The following is a 16,299-nucleotide window of genomic DNA, read 5'->3' as shown; positions in this document are numbered from 1 at the left end:
TCGCTTGAAGCACTCGTAGACAAAGACGTAGTCAGTAAACAGCAAAACAGGCAAACATCCAAAAGACCAAGGGGGGTTAAGAATAGGAAGTCAACCAGAACAACAGGGGAGGTAGTAGCTCCAAGAGAGAAACCATTACCGAGCGCTGCCTGATACTGAATGAGGGTTTATAAGGAGTGGAGACTGGGGTGAGCTTAGTGAAGGACAGCTGAGTCTGATTGATTAACACGTGCGGCGGTGCTTTGTGGAATTAGCCGGCACTGGGGATGGGTTAGAGCGTTTTCTGGTAACAGGTTTCTGATTACTGGTCGTAGCAAATACATGTGCTCTGGCCAGCTGTGCTCCTTCTGAGATTACAGTCTGTGTTGTGTGTGTGCAGAACTTCAGGCAGGGGAGCTGAGCTACAATTGCACAGCTCATTTGAAAACGGGTGGAAGGTACAAAAAGTACATTTCTGTAATTTCAGAAACTCAGCTTCACAGCTCTTGAGATTGCAGGCATTCTACAGAAAATACAGATTTTCACCATCTTTTTTCTAAGTGCTTATCTCCAAGAATAGGTTGAGTGCTTCTTTCATTTCTCTTCTGAGAGTGTCAAATTGCTGACTTGTTGCATTTACAGTGCCATTACAGTGCACCATGTGTTCACCTGTCTTTATTTCCGTAATGCTTTGCGCCTCTAGGATCACAAGAATCTACATCAGCAGCCTATCTTCACCCAATATTACAATTACCCTCCTCTTGGAGAGCCTCAGTTTGCTACGGAGTCAACTAATGCCATGTTTAGATTTCAGCTGATTTCATTGTGATATTAACAGAGTCATGTTCATTTTGCTCTTCAAAATTTCCATTAAAGTGGCTTTTAATAGTCCACAGTTGCCCTGTTTGCTCTTTAAAAAGAGGCTGCAAGGAGAAATTCATTTCTTCAGTGCCTTCTGCAGTAAGGATTTCCATTTTTTCTCCTAAACACAAAGATTTAGATTTTGGAGAATTAAAAGCAGCTAATTTTAAGCAGAATTGTGAGACAAATATACAATATTTTGGAAGATTAATATTATTTTCAAAACTTGGAAAGGAGATTTGTCTGATTGTTAATAAAGTTTGATTCATGCCAGTTATCATTTTCTGTCAGTTATCATATCTCTGTCACATTTACCTGGGTGGTGTACTGGATTGTATGATCTAATTCTGATAGATAATGATAACAACAACAGAACTGCACATTGGGGACAGATCATTGGGTGTATACCACTCCACACTGGAAGTCTTGACCCTCCTATTTCATCCAATTTAAAGACAGTAACTTTCGTTGATTATTCTGTAATCTGCCAACTTTGGTTACAGTACTCTTAACTTGGTAAACCAGCTTGACTTTGGCAGTAGTGCTATTGTGATCTGCATGAGAAGATTTAATCTTCTTGTGAATTCTGACATTTTAAAGTTTCTGCTTTGCTGTGGTTTGTACCTTTATGCAAAATGTCTTTAGAAGTTCCATATTCAGTTCAATTGAAAAGAAATTAAATACAAGTTCATTCACTAATGGTTTATGAGTTCACTCATGTCACATTCCTCAGCAGCTCACCTACATTTCTGTATCCTGTACTGTTTAACATAAAGAACACTGGAAGAGCAATCAGCCTTAGCAGCTTTCGCTCTGTACTGCTCATTAATAATTCAGTAAACAATCCTTCCTGAAAAATAAATGGAAGCAATTATTGCATGAACTAAATTTGTGGTTATGGATTTGATATTACAGAGCTTTTTTAAGACCTTTGTGTATCTTCACACTGAAACTAATTCAAATTCATACACTACACTCAACTTCCAGATGTTGTGGTCATTGGAGACTCTATCCTCCAGACCACTGTAACTGAACTTTGCATCAGGTATCAGACAACAACACTTTCCTGTCTTCCTGTAGATGAAGAGGTTGATATTGTAACGCAACGGGGGCTCAGGCGGGCGCCCTTGCCGCATCAGGTCGGCCCCACACTGTCCGGGGCTCGAACCCGGGACTTCCGCGTCTCTCTGCAGCGACCTAGCCCCGTGAGCTAAAGAGAGATCTCTCCACAGCCCAGTAGCTGTAGTCCTGCTATCACAGGGAAGGGCGGTGACGTCACCTGCTCTGGTACGCCGGCTCTTACACAGTACCTGTCGGCCGTAAGCGTTACAATATTTTCCACAGAATATTCAGGCTATCAGCTAAGGCAAGTGAAAACACAGTTGTTGTCCATACAGGCACAAACAACATTGGTCTATACAGCACACTTTCCATCTATAACAAATTTAAACACGTTGTAAATGAACTAAAGAACTGCACCAAAGCAGTGGTCTTCTCAGCAATCCTTGCTACCGTCTTATCCACTTGCTACCGCCTTATTCTGGATTTCCATCCCGTCTTGATTCATCGATCATGTCTCTGAGGTACACTGCAACGCAACTTCTTCAACTAAAACAAAGCTACTTCCTGGTGAAAGACACATTCGATTATTGCCGTTTAACTGGGATTTTACGACCGAGTCGCTACATCCATTGCAGCACAGGACGCTGTTTTTTTCGTTCGTCTGCCAGTGGAGTCTCTATCCCTGCCTTTTGGCGCACGACTGTAAGTCCATCCCGTACTAGCGCCGACCTCAAAAATCTCCTCTCACTACCGCACCTGGAACGCACTCCGCTTCCCCCTGAATCCCCGAGACTGGCCAGATCAGCGCTACTCAATACCCGCTCCATAAACAACAAGGCTCTTCTTTTATGCATCATCATCATAGAAAAAAAACTGGACCTTCTGTGCTTAACCGAAACCTGGCACAAACAAAACGATGGACTCCTGTTCAACCAACTAGTCCCTCCTGGGTATGGTTTGTTTGACCTTCCACGTCTTTCAGGCAGAGGCGGGGGAACATTGTTATTTACAACCTTTTTTACAGTCTAAGTCCTATTACTATACCTCCTCCCTCTTCTTTTGAGTGTCTTGTTTTAAATGTTTCTATCCCCCAATCTACTATTATTGCCACAGTTTATAGACCACCCAAACCCAGTGGAGCCTTCTTAGGTGAGTTTGCTGATTTTCTCTCATTCTTATGCCTTAAGTTTAAAAGGACCCTTATTCTAGGGGACTTTAATATACACATCGATTCAACCTCTTCCAGTCTGGCTAAAGACTTCCTTTCTCTTTTGGGATGCTTTGATCTAGGCCTCTCTAACCACTTAGCCATTCTTTTCAATCTGCAATTACTTGTTTCTAACACCTCCCCCCCCAACTCTCTGTAAATTTCTGCAACTGGCAATCAATTGATCACCCAAGGTTTGCAAATTCTGTTCTGTCCTCCTTATCTTGTTTCTCTTCCTCTGACCCTCTAGGGACAAAATACAGTTAATTGACAGTGCTCTTTTATCTACCCTCGACACCTTTGCGCCTTTAAAAACTCGAACCATCTCCTTCTCTCGCCCTGCCCCCTGGTACAGTACAATGACCATCTGCGATCCATGAAGGCAGCCTCTAGCAAACTTGAGTGTAGGTGGCGTCTTTCCAGTCTAAATGTACATTAGATAGTTGAAGATCTTCAACTATCAACTATCTTGAAGATCAGATGGTTGAAGATCTTCCCTCATACATCAAAGACACCAACCACGCGCTCCAACTTTTTAATGATTTCCAATTTCAGGGTACCGAATGCTACATTTTTACCATGGACATCACATCTCTGTACACCGTCATTCCCCATAATGACGGCCTTACAGCACTCAAGCACATGCTGGACAAATGCACAGTGCTTGATCCACCCACCCACACCCTGGTACGCCTTGCAGAATTGGTCCTCACACTGAACGCATTCTCCTTCAATAATCTTTTTTACCAACAGGTCAGTGGAGTTGCCATGGGCACCAGAATGGGACCCAGCTATGCCAACATTTTTGTCGGCTGGGTAGAAGAACGCTTCTTCGCTTCCTACACTGGCTATGTCCCTGACCTCTACAAACGATATATTGATGACTGCGTCGGTGCCGCCACATGCTCCAACGATCAGCTTGAGTTCTTCCTGCACCATTTCACCAACTTCCACCCGTCCCTCAAATATACGATTAACATATCTTCCACTACTCTTCCGTTTCTAGACATCCACTTGTCTATCAACTACCCCCGACTGTCCACTTCAGTTTATTACAAACCCACGGATTCACACAGCTACCTCCTGTACAGCTCATTTCACCCCAACCACACTAAAAACTCTCTTCCTTTTTCACAGTTCCTTAGGTTACGACGGTTATGCAGCGACGACATCGACTTCGAGAACCAAGCCCTCGAAATGTACTCATTTTTCATCAACAGAGGATACCCCAGCAGTGTGATTGACAGGGCCCTTGCCCGAGCCAAAAACACCCCCCGGACCATCAACCCGATCAGGAACTCCCGCCGTAACAACCGCATTCCTCTGGTGCTTCCTTACCACCCTAAAACACTTCCTATCCCCAGGACCATTAACCACAACTTTTCCATCCTACAGGATGATCCCTCCATTGGGGCCCTCTTTTCTGATCGCCCTATCATCTCATATCGCCGACCACCTAATCTGCGTAACCTCCTTGTTCACAGCTCCCTTGACCGCCCTCAACAACCATCCACACCAGGCACTTTCCCTTGCAACAGAGCTCGCTGTATCACCTGCAAATACACAGCCACCACCACACTCATTCAAGGCCCCTCAGGACAATTCCGGATCACCCAGACAGCATCTTGTACCTCCAGCAACCTTATTTACTGTATCTCTTGCAGTAAATGCCCAGCCATCTACATTGGAGAAACAGGAAGGAGACTCGGAGACCGTTTCAGAGAACACGTCAGGGCTGTAAAGATTAAAGATCTCTCCAAGCCCATTGTTTCTCATTTCACCTCTGACGGCCACGACCACTCTAATCTCTCCGTCTGTGTTCTCAAAGACGGTTTTCCAAACTCATACATCAGAAAGACCACCGAAACTAAAATTATTCTGCAGCTAGGATCACACCTTCTCCCTTCCCTTAACGACAGACTACTGTTCTTTTAAATTTTCTCCCTTCATTGGAAGTTTCATTTCACACCTCTCTGCACCCATTCTGACTTAACACCTCTTGATTGGCCTCTCTTTCTGTCCCCTGCTCCCGCCTCTCACTCCTCCTCCCTCCCAACCTTTGTTCTCCCGCTACTTTACCTTTGCCTACTGCCCTGTCTCTCTCACACCTGAAGAAGGCTCCACGGCCGAAACGTTGTGTTCTCTTTCTTCTTTTTTTCAGCATGGAATAAACCTATTACTTGTTCCATTAGATAGATAGATACTTTATTGATCCCGTGAGGGAAATTGCAGAATTTATCAGGCTTGGAGAGATTACTTATCTGAATATAAGGTTACTATAGAGTCTGCTAGATCCACCTACTTCTCTCACATCATTGAAAATCACCAAAACAACCCCAGACATCTTTTCTCCTCTATCAACAGACTGCTCAAGCCAAACTGCCCCACCCATTACCTGCCTCATCACAACTTTTCAACACATTCTTAGATTTCTTTAATTCTAAGATTGACAACATCCGGCATCACATTCTCTCCACTACGCATACAGATGCAGCCATTCAAAGTGCGCGGCACAGACACGTACCGGAGGTAATTGGCTACAGCCTCGCGCGTCACGATGCAAAATACCGCGGTACGTGATTGGTTGACCGACAGGGGCACTCGTGGTGCATTGGTCGGTCGTAGAAAGATTTAAATGTCTTTACTGTGCCCGTTTTAGTATTGAATATTTATATGGAATTTTACCACTGAAGGGAAATCTTAGTAGCTGAGCATAAAAAGAATAGGAGCATAATGCGTGTGAAGGCCATAAACAATATTAATTTTGGAACATAAACATACAGTATATGGCTGGTCTCGGTACTTTAAAGAAAAAATACACACCAGTATTCCATTTCTCCCTAAACATTTTAAGCATCGAAGTCTTTAACTAACGTGATACCGGAGTCAACAAGCATACTTTTAGAATTTGATTGAAAGGGAATATAATATGGAATCGCGTATCTAAAGAAATTAATAACGATATAATTATATTCATGTACCGCAACTCAAGAATAGTACATGCTGTACGATGTCTGTTGATAATATTTGTAGGGCTTTTTCAACACTCCTCATGTGACCTTGCCGGTGGCGCTGTGGGTTAGGTTCCTAACTCCCACATCACACGTTGTGTGTTTGAATCCAGCTGGAACCATGACTTTTTTTTTTAACAAACTTTTCTTTGAAAAAATAAAACGTTTCCCTGGGTCAGAGATTAAATAAAACTTCACTCGCACCAAACAAATTTATATTTCTAAATATCACAACATGATCGAATTTAAGTCATTTTAATAACAATGAATAGTCACCTATGCGTTACAATATAAACATTTATATTGATTTAAATCGCCTTTATTTAAAACCCATAAATAAAGCTGATACTGTTTAGACTTTTAATTATTTAAAACTGTATTACAGCAGCACAATGCACAATGCAACGTAAATCGCCATCTTTGTCTTCTGTGTAATAATGTTAACCTCTCGTTCCAGCAAATTAACAATAGTAATAATAATGAACTTTATTGTATATGGCGCCTTTAAAGGTGGCTCCCCAAAGCGCTTTACAGGATAAAAACAATAACAACAATACTGATAGGCTGGGCAAATGATTTTTTTTTTTTTAAAGAAATACAAAATGAGATATAATGATGTGTTCCGGCTTAGACATTAACGAAGAGCATAACAGGTATTGATTTTGTGTAATGCTTTATGTTGAAAATTGAGGTGGATTTTGTTTATGATAAAGAGGATAAACTGGGATGGGAGGAGGGTTTGGTTTTGCATAAGGGGCGGGATTATGATAATTGGAGGAATTTGAGTTTGCGGGCTATTTTTGGTTTGTATTACAAATAATTCGTACAAGATATTGAGATTTGTTGATAATTGGAGGACGGTTTTACTTTAATGGTTTGATATATTTGATTTTGTATTGTGGTTGTTATCTATGTTTTTGGTTGGTATTATGTTTATATGGTTGTTTTTGTTGGTTGGTCGTTATTATGGTTATGTTTATTGTGTCATTTTTGATTATTGGATGTAATAATCAAAAGAGAGAGAGAGAGAGAGAGCGAACGCCTTCTTTTTACTTTTGTAGCCAAAGGGCCTTGCAGATCAGATTCCCTTCCCCCTACGGAAAGACAGACACGTTTTCACAGTTTAGAAGCCGCTATTCAGACGCAGGCGAGCAGCCCCTAGATAAAACATCAACTTTATTTAAACTCCAACGAAAGTATTAATGGTTTTTAATTACCGTACTCTTATGGAACATGCCACCAGCCATCTGCATTGAACGATTAAAAATAAAAACGATTACGATTGGCACTCCTGTAGCTTTTTCACAAAACCTCCTTTTTCACGAAACTTCCAACAGAGCTGTTCAATCGGTTTTTATCGGGCACCTCTTATGTCAGGCGTAAGCGATAAATATACAGTATTTAGCTGAAAAGCTGTACAACGCAAGACATTTCGTTACTCTAGGAGGTTTCATGAAAATAGTTTAAAAAAAAGTCTAAATAGTATCAGCTAATGTATGGGTTGTAATTTAAAAAAAGTCAAAAACCGCACTCAAAATGCAATTTAGCGCTTTTAGATACGCGATTCCATGTTTTTCTTTAATCCCTGGCGGGACCGGGCGTCCATAAGAATCAAGTTATAGGTTTCATTGCGCTTTGACAGAAACCAAATTATATCGTTTTTAATTTCTTTAGATATGCGATTCCACATTATATTCCCTATTATTTCACGTTAGTTAAAGACTGCGATGCTTAAAGTGTTTAGGGAGAAATGGAATACTGGTGTGTATTTTTCTTTAAAGTACCAAGACCAGCCATATACAGTTTACATACTGTATGTTTATGTTCCAAATCTAATATCGTTTATGGATTTCACACACGTTATCGTAAAATTCCATATAAATATTCAATACTTAAACTTATTAAATATACATATACATGCTGTATACAGTACAGTATACATGTTCCTAAATCAATATCTTCTATGGGCATGAGAAAGGCATGGTGAATGTGGACCAGGGCAATACTTTGAGTTTACAGCTTGTCCAAGGTCATTCATTATACTGTAAATACTATTAGTAATATCTTCGGTAAAGACTTTGATGGCGACAGCTCAAACATGCTCCCCCCCTCCCTCTCTCGATTCATTTCAATTTAAGGTGCTTTATTAGCATGACAGATGGGTACAATCAGTGTTGGCTATTTACTTTGTAATCTGTATTGCTTTGAGATGCCACTTTTAAAGGTGATATATAAAATCAAGGCTTTAACTTGCTTTAACTCCGCAAGTCTGAGTTCTTGTGTCCGTCCTATCCGAGCCCGAAAGTATTACAATATGTATCATTATAGCAGGTGGTGTACAGCTTTTTAGTATAGATTACACTTTTCTAAAATGTATTTAAAAAATAAAAACGATTACAATCTAATCTTTCCACGTTTGATCCCAAGATCCCAAGAAAAATAAATCTAAACGGGGAGAAAGCTATGCTGAAAGTTTATTAAGATACTTAGAAGACAAAGTATCAATTTATGTTGCATTTGTCTGATTGTGAATCAAAAAACATATATTTAAACACGTGTTTGCGATTTAAATCAAAACGCGATTTAAATCAATATAAATGTTTATATTGTAACGCATAGGTGATTATTCATTGTTATTAAAATGACTTAAATTCGATCATGTTGTGATATTTAGAAATATAAAAGTCAATTAATTGTCCATAATATTGCTATTCTATTTTTTCAAAGAAATATTTGTTAAAAGAAAAGTTGCAGCACCAGCTGGATTTGAACACACAACCTGTAGGTTTAGTAATCAGGCATGTAGACCAGTGGGCTACTAGGGAAGTTGCATGAAGAGAGAGGCGAAACAGCCCTACACAGCCCTGTCGCAGTACACGAATATAATCATATCGTTATTAATTTCTTTAGATACGCGATTCCATATTATATTAGCAGAAAAGCTTAAAACTACCACTTTTTTACACGCTATTTCACGTTAGTTAAAGACTTCGATGCTTAAAATGTTTAGGGAGAAATGGAATACAGGTGTGTATTTTTTCTTTAAAGTACCGATTCCTGGAATCTGACTGGCTGACACCCTTCTGAAGTGGTTCCATAATATCTGGTATATGGAAAAGAAAGCGTTAATAAAAAAGCCTGGATTCTCATGTATCTGACACAAGTATCTTTTAATACAGTCTTTGATGTGCTCTTGAGGATCCTTGTGATATTTTGAGCTCTGGTTGAATGATAAGTGTCGCAGTTAAATAATTTTCGTAGTTAGAAATTATGAAACGCTCTGTTAAAAGCAAGGGAGTTTTTATGTCCGTTGCAGTAAAAGAAAATGCCTGACAAAGTAGGGCTTGGACAGATTCCAAGTGCTTGTACAAATGTGCTAAAGAAATTAGCAAAAAAAGTCATTCCTTTATCTTTTGGCTAGCTAATGTCCTGTCCTCATTAGTTAGATCCACGAAATGCTGTGGTGTTTGTCAAAGAAAAAACTAAAAGTATTTTCGTTTAAAATGACAGTTAGAAAGAATGTGGACCAGCGTAATACTTTGAGTTTACAGCTTGTCCAAAGTCATTCATTATTAATACTATTAGTAATATCTTCGGTAAAGGCTTTGATGCATAAATATTTCTGATAAAGGTAGGTTGTGTACTTTTGTCCAACTGAGCAATCTTGCTTTCATAAAATATACCAACTTTTTAATGACTGATGATTAACATGCTGTAATACACAGTTTAAATTTAAAAGCTCAAATGCTGTACATGAGAGGTTAAGCTTTATTGGCTCCTCCTGGCGGTTTTACTAGGTGATTCCGGATACTTTCTGGCATGACGTCAAATGACGCGATATATCGCGTGATACTGCGTTTTGATGCGACACGCCCACCGGGGTATACCGCGAAATACCCCACCCATTTTGAATGGCTGCATCTGTATCATTTCCATACCTCCCTCCCATCCCTCCTCATCCAACTTATCTGGTTCCCTTCTCTCCAGCTTCTCTCTTCTTGACTCAGCATCCCTCAATAAACTAGTTACACACATGAAACCCACCACATCTATTTTAGATCCCATTCCCACCACTTTATTTCAGTCCTGTTTCTCTTCTCTCTGTCCCATTGTCCTCAATATTATACATGAATCCATGAGCACTGGCATTGTACCAACGGTCCTCAAAACTGATGCCATTACCCCCGTGCCAAAAAAGCCTAACATGGCTGGGTACAGGTCTGAAATTGGTCTTGTTAAGTCTGGTGTTCCTCAGGGCTCAATACTGGGCCCCTTGCTCTTCAGCAGTTACATGTTCCCACTTGGTCAGCTTTTAAGATCACATGGCCTCAGCTTTCATTTTTATGCTGACAATACTCAAATATACATCCATACCAAACCTGACACTGATGTGGCTGTCTCTATTCTATCTAATTGCATCTCTGACATAAAAATATAGATGACTCAAAACTTCCTTCATCTTAACTGCGACAAGACTGAAGTCATGCTTATTGGCACCCCCCCATCAACTTCGTAAAGCCAGTCCTGTAACCCTATCTGTAGATGGCTCTGTACTTGAGCTTCAATCAAAATTGAAAAACCTTGGGGTTATATTTGATTCTGGCTTAATATTCGACCCACATGTGCAGCATACTGTCAAAACATCTTTTTTTCACCTTAGAAATATTGCTAGACTACGCCCTATGCTATCATTAACTGTGGCTGAAAAGCTGATCAACACATTTGTATTCTCTCGAATTGACTACTGTAATGCTCTACTCGCCAAGGTATCTAAATCTACTCTGAACAAACTGCAGTATGTCCAAAATTCAGCAGCCAGAGTCCTGTCCAAGTCTAGTGCAAGTGTTCACATTACTCCTATCCTGGAGTCCTTGCACTGGCTTCCGGTCAAATTCCGTGTAGACTTTAAAATCCTCATGCTCACCTATAAGGCTCTGCATGGCTTGGCACCTCAGTACCTGTCTGAACTATTATCACCCTACTCCCCACCTCGCAACCTTCGCTCTTCTAATTCTGCTCTCCTTACTGTCCCCCAAGCCCGTCTACATTGTATGGGTGACAGGGCCTTCTCCTGTTATGCCCCCAAGCTCTGGAACTCTCTGCCCAAGGATATCTGAGAGTCACCTTCTCTAAACTCCTTCAAATCCAGATTCAAAACCCTCTTCTTCAGAAAAGCCTTTACTTAACTGGTTCCATTCTTAACCCCTCTGCTCTTCTTAGTACCACCATCCACGGTCTCCTCTATAAATTGTAATTGTGTTTTATCTTGTGTATTCTTCTTATTTATTGTTATTGTCATCCTGTAAAGCGCTTTGAGAAGCCACCTTTAAAGGCGCTATATAAAATAAAGTTTATTATTATTATTATTATTATTATTATCCTACCAGTACCAGGCAAAGGAAAACAATGTCTCAAGTTAAACAGTCAACACAGCACACAGCTGAAGACAAGGTGTGCAGAAGAAGACTTCAGATTTCTGGGCTGCTGGGCCTCATCATGGCAAAGGACAGCTGTCCGATCTGTACGGATTACATCCGAATGAGGTGGGCACCAGGGTCCATAAAAATATCCAGAAACATTCAAGTATAAAGGACAGGGAGGGAAAACTGAAGACATCCAAAGGGAGTATGCATGAGGAGCAAAGTCAAGAGAAGAAGCAAAGAGGAACCAGGTAAGAGGTCACAGCTGAATGCTAGAAGTGGCCTGCACTGAGGCAATTTTCTGACCCTGCTTTGTGATTCTGAAAGATTTATAATTTGTTTCAAGTTAACCTCTAACCTCATGTAGCTGGATATAACACTAGGGGAGCCAGTAAATGTGTCTTATTATAACCAATCAACAGCCATGTTCTGACATGTGGGTGGCCTGTCCTCAACCAAGGTATTATAGCAGTGTCTGCAGCAGGAACTCAAACCCACAGCTCACCAGTTAGGGAAATTCAAACGTACAGTAGACAGCTGGCCTAGTACTGGTACTGGAAGAAGGTACTGGCCATAGGTTGCCATGGCATTTATGGAGACTGGAATGCACACAGGCTGAGCCAGTTTAATTGAATGTTCCTTCTCACCTTGAAATAGCATAAAGATGGTACAAATATTTGTTGGAAAACATTTAATTTCAATACCTCAGAAGTATGTTCTTCTTCTTTTTTTATTTTTCTGTTTGTAACACCTTGCAGAGCAAGCTTCACCTACACTCTTATATGCAGTTTGTTTATAAAAATGGGAATGGGAAGCAAGGTGGTGTCACTCAGGCTGCACCTGGAAGTCTCAGCCTGCAGGCTGTCATAAACATTTTGTCCCTTTCCCCAGATCTAGAGAAATGCTCAAGCACTTTTACAAATAAGCATTCAGGAAATTAGTCTTAATCTGCGTAGGCAGCAGTCATTCATGCTGTCAGCTCTGAGAAAGCATTACTGTCAGAAAGCAGTATATGCATGAATAAGCCTTGTACACTTTGACGTCTTTAAGAGATGAGGTTTTGGAGCAGGATTATGCATTTGAGGTAAACTCCTTGGTCTTTTGTGCCTGCATTTAAGTGCAACACTCGAACACTGTGGAAATTCAGCTTCTTAGAGTGGCCCAGAAGTATGAAGAACAACACTCATATCTAAGAACATCTTTAGAGGGCATGTTTTTACCTCACTGATTCTTACTGGATTTCCATCTATTTCTCATTCTCCAGCGGTGCACTCCATTACCTTTCCTCAATCCTCAGAGCAGTCCAGAGCCCACACTTAAGGCCATTCCTCTCATCCTCTTTCAGGACTCCAGGAGAGTCCATACATCCTCATGAATGTGCTGAGGCTGTCAAACATGAATCGGGTACAGTAACTCATTTTCAAGTGTACAGTACAGCTCTACAGCTTACTGTGACTTTGGAGACACTTCCCTGGTTTTGAAGTTTCAGCCCTGCTGTGTGTCTCAGCTCCAGCTGTGCAGGACTCCTGGAGAGCACCATGGTCTTTAATAACAGCAGTCCCTCTCCAACTGTGAGGGTTATTTTCTATTTTTTAAAGATGCTTGTTAACAAAACCAAATTTTTAAGGAAAAAAGTAGGGCAGTTTAATAAGGCCATGGTTACACACCACAAGCAATAAAATGAGAAAAAAAAAACATTATTGTAAATCAGAATTTGATCTTATTTATGGTCACAAGTCATAAAAGAGGACATGCAAAAAGCAATGTCAATTTTAATGGATGCAAAAAAGTGTTTTAAATAAAGGAGGTGATTTGCTTTATTTGCCACTAAAGTGCAGCTCCACCTGGAAAGACAGCAGCAATGACAAATAGTAACCCCACCACACAGCAGATTTGTAAGAAATTGTTTCACCACTGGAGAGTGAGCTTTAGCAAGGCCAGAGTTTACACACCTAGAGTGAATATATCCAGGCTTAACACTCCTACTCTTATGAACACTGTCTTGGGATCTTAGAGGGCCAAGTAGTCAGGACCTTGGGTTAATGTCTCGTTGAAAGAACAGAAAGAAGGAAACAAAGTCTGAATTTACATGAAGTAGTGAATTTTCTTTTCTGTGCTTGTTTTTTTAATTCTCCTAATCTTACATACTTTTTTACCACATTTTTCATCATCTTTAGAAATATCACAAACAGGATTCCCACACAACAGATGCTGGTGGCAGAAGAAGACTGTGTAGTGAGGCTGTTTATATACACTGCTGTCACTTTATTTGTCCTTTTCTGTATGTCCTGATTAGCACTGAATGGCATTCTGCCTTGAACAGTGTGCAAACTGCTTTGAACATGCTGCGACCCATAAACATTATTGAGAAAAACACACTGCAGCACAGTTAAAGTCGGAGGGCAATCACGCATTTGACTGACTTTTTGTTGCTTTGGCAATTCTAGATGAGTTGCTCATGATTACAATACTTGACTACACACAACCGCACTACTAAATCATTAATGGCAACATTACAAACTCTTCAACATTAACATACCAGTTTAGAGTATACCATACCAAAGTGCAATTGTGCTGGCATTATCAAGTCCTGGTTAAGCATTAATATGAGTTATATGGTTATATATTTTGTATAGGGATTTTAACATATTATTATCTTATATAAAATATAAAATTTTCACATTAGCGTAGATGCCCATCAGGCTGGAGAGTGTCTCAGTTTCTGGAGTGATAATTAGCTGACTGAGAGTATGTGACTACCCCACCTCTTGGGAGACTAATCCTTTGCGAGCTTGTGATCACAATGAAAAGACAGTCTATTACAATGAAAATTTTGTATTTAAAAAAGCTGGGCGTTTTGTCTGAGATGAAAGAGCCCAGGGATGGCTGTGTGCACCCAGTAGTGATGTTAACTGGAACTGAACTGCAAATGCAGACCAAGGTGAATAATGACCCAAAGAATTAGGAAAATTAAGAAATAACAGTGTAAGAACCTACCTGGATGTGATAGGTTTTTCCATCTTTTTCACGTCAGTTAGTATCACACAATCTAAGCAGTGGTAGTCATACAGACAGCCCTGAATGTTTTATACATATTGTAAGACTTCTACAGTCAAAGATTTTGGGAAAACGGTCACAACATCACATGCTAAAACCAGAGGCACCTGGAGTTCTTAAGGACCAGAGCTCACCATCCTGGCTGGATGGGATCTTCATCTTCTTGGACCTTCTACTCTCATGCTCTGCACCAATATCAAGCACGTAAGAGGTGTGAAAGATGGATGGCCCTGAAGATTGTTTCCTTAATAATTCATCGGTTTCATTTGACATGCAAAGCAAAAATAAAGAACACCACAAATTGAATCATCTGGTAGCTTTTATTTGCAGCAATGACGTATCTCAATAAAACGAAACCCACAAGCATGTGTTTCTTGTGACTGAGCTCTCCCGTTGAAGCAAAGACAGTGCCCCTGCCAGGCTGCGGCTCCTCAAGGGGCAGCGTGGGCACTCACACGCTCCCCGCTCTCTGCCAAGGTGCTGGTCCAGACACTATGCTATCCTTTGTTTTGCTCAAAACGGAAGTGGGAAAAAGTCTTTCCTGGCTGCTCCTGGAGTAGGTGAGCCCAGCTGTCCCAGAACAGGGAAAAGTCTTGAGGGGGCCAGAAACTCATGACTGCTAAGACTGAGGAGGTGACAGAAAGGTAAAAAGGGTACGAGGCATCAGACTCAGAGCCCTGCCTTGCCATGCTAGTGACGGCTGTGTACTGTACATACTGTCCATAGCATCTGTGATGGTCAAGCATGGAGCCTCTGTAAGTCCCCTCTGATGCACGTGGCCATAAATTCTGCAGTAAACAGCTCACCCACTGCAAAGTCCTCTTTTCTTCATTGGCATCACACAACTTCATTTCCATTGAGACACAATAAATGTAATAAACATGTAAGGTATCTATTTTATTTTGTAATTTAAAAAAGTATCCAGGCAGTTAATTACTGTTGAGGTTTCATGACTCAATAAAATATCTTTCCCAGAATGACTAAAAATAGGATTATCATTGTAAATCCATGTTTGATACGTTTTTTTTTCAGTGTCTCTTTCAAAAGTAACTGCTTGCTTTACTGAAGGAGTGATCTTGGTACAAAGTCAGTCCTCCCAGGAGTAACAAACAAGATGTCAGAGCACCGCAGCTCCGGCTGCCTTCCTACAGCCCCCCTCCCCCCGTTTACACACTGTACAACAGCAAAGAAGACATCTGGAGACAGGCAGCTTGGTGTCCTCGGTGCACCAACCGCAGGCACCTTCGGGTACACATGGATCAGCTATAAACAGCCTACTCTTTCCCTGCCAAGGACTCCCAGGGACAATTTACCCTCTGAGACAAAAGATAACAAAAAGAGTTAACTGTAATCTGGGAGCAGGAAGAATAGTTGGCCCCCCACCCCAATCCCAGCCCCCCAGTTCCATAGTAGAGTCCCGCGCAGCCAGATTGTGCTCTAGTGGTGCCAATACACCAGGAGTGCAAGCAGTGGGCCCATCCAGGCACTGTGGCAAGCAGAAACCGGGGCCTGGCTGGAGATGCCTGGGGAGGGGCCTGTCGACTCGCTCCACAGCTTCCCCTTCTCTGTGGCCTGGGAGAAAGACACCATGGATTAACGACTGCCCGCCTGCAGCCTCACAACGTCCTCTCCTGCACTGTCCACACAACCTACCCCACCAGCACAAAGACAGAAGGGTGGACGTAGCCCAATTAAATAAATA

At 41.1% G+C, this 16,299-nt stretch overlaps 1 protein-coding gene across 1 annotated transcript in view; it reads right to left on the bottom strand.

Annotated features, from left to right (window-relative positions):
• Positions 1-14,906: 14,906 nt before the first annotated feature.
• Positions 14,907-16,299, bottom strand: part of gfra4a (GDNF family receptor alpha 4a) — a 123,295-nt gene continuing 121,902 nt past the window's right edge. The window contains exon 8 of the mRNA XM_088909205.1: positions 14,907-16,169. Coding sequence (XP_088765331.1) covers positions 16,035-16,169 — 135 coding nt within the window. The 3' untranslated portion in view covers positions 14,907-16,034. The remainder of the gene's footprint in view (positions 16,170-16,299) is intronic.

Source organism: Atractosteus spatula, chromosome 1 (genome assembly GCF_055471065.1).
Source record: "Atractosteus spatula isolate fAtrSpa1 chromosome 1, fAtrSpa1.hap1, whole genome shotgun sequence".
Lineage (NCBI taxonomy): Eukaryota > Metazoa > Chordata > Actinopteri > Semionotiformes > Lepisosteidae > Atractosteus > Atractosteus spatula.
This window is presented reverse-complemented; position numbering and strand designations above follow the sequence as displayed.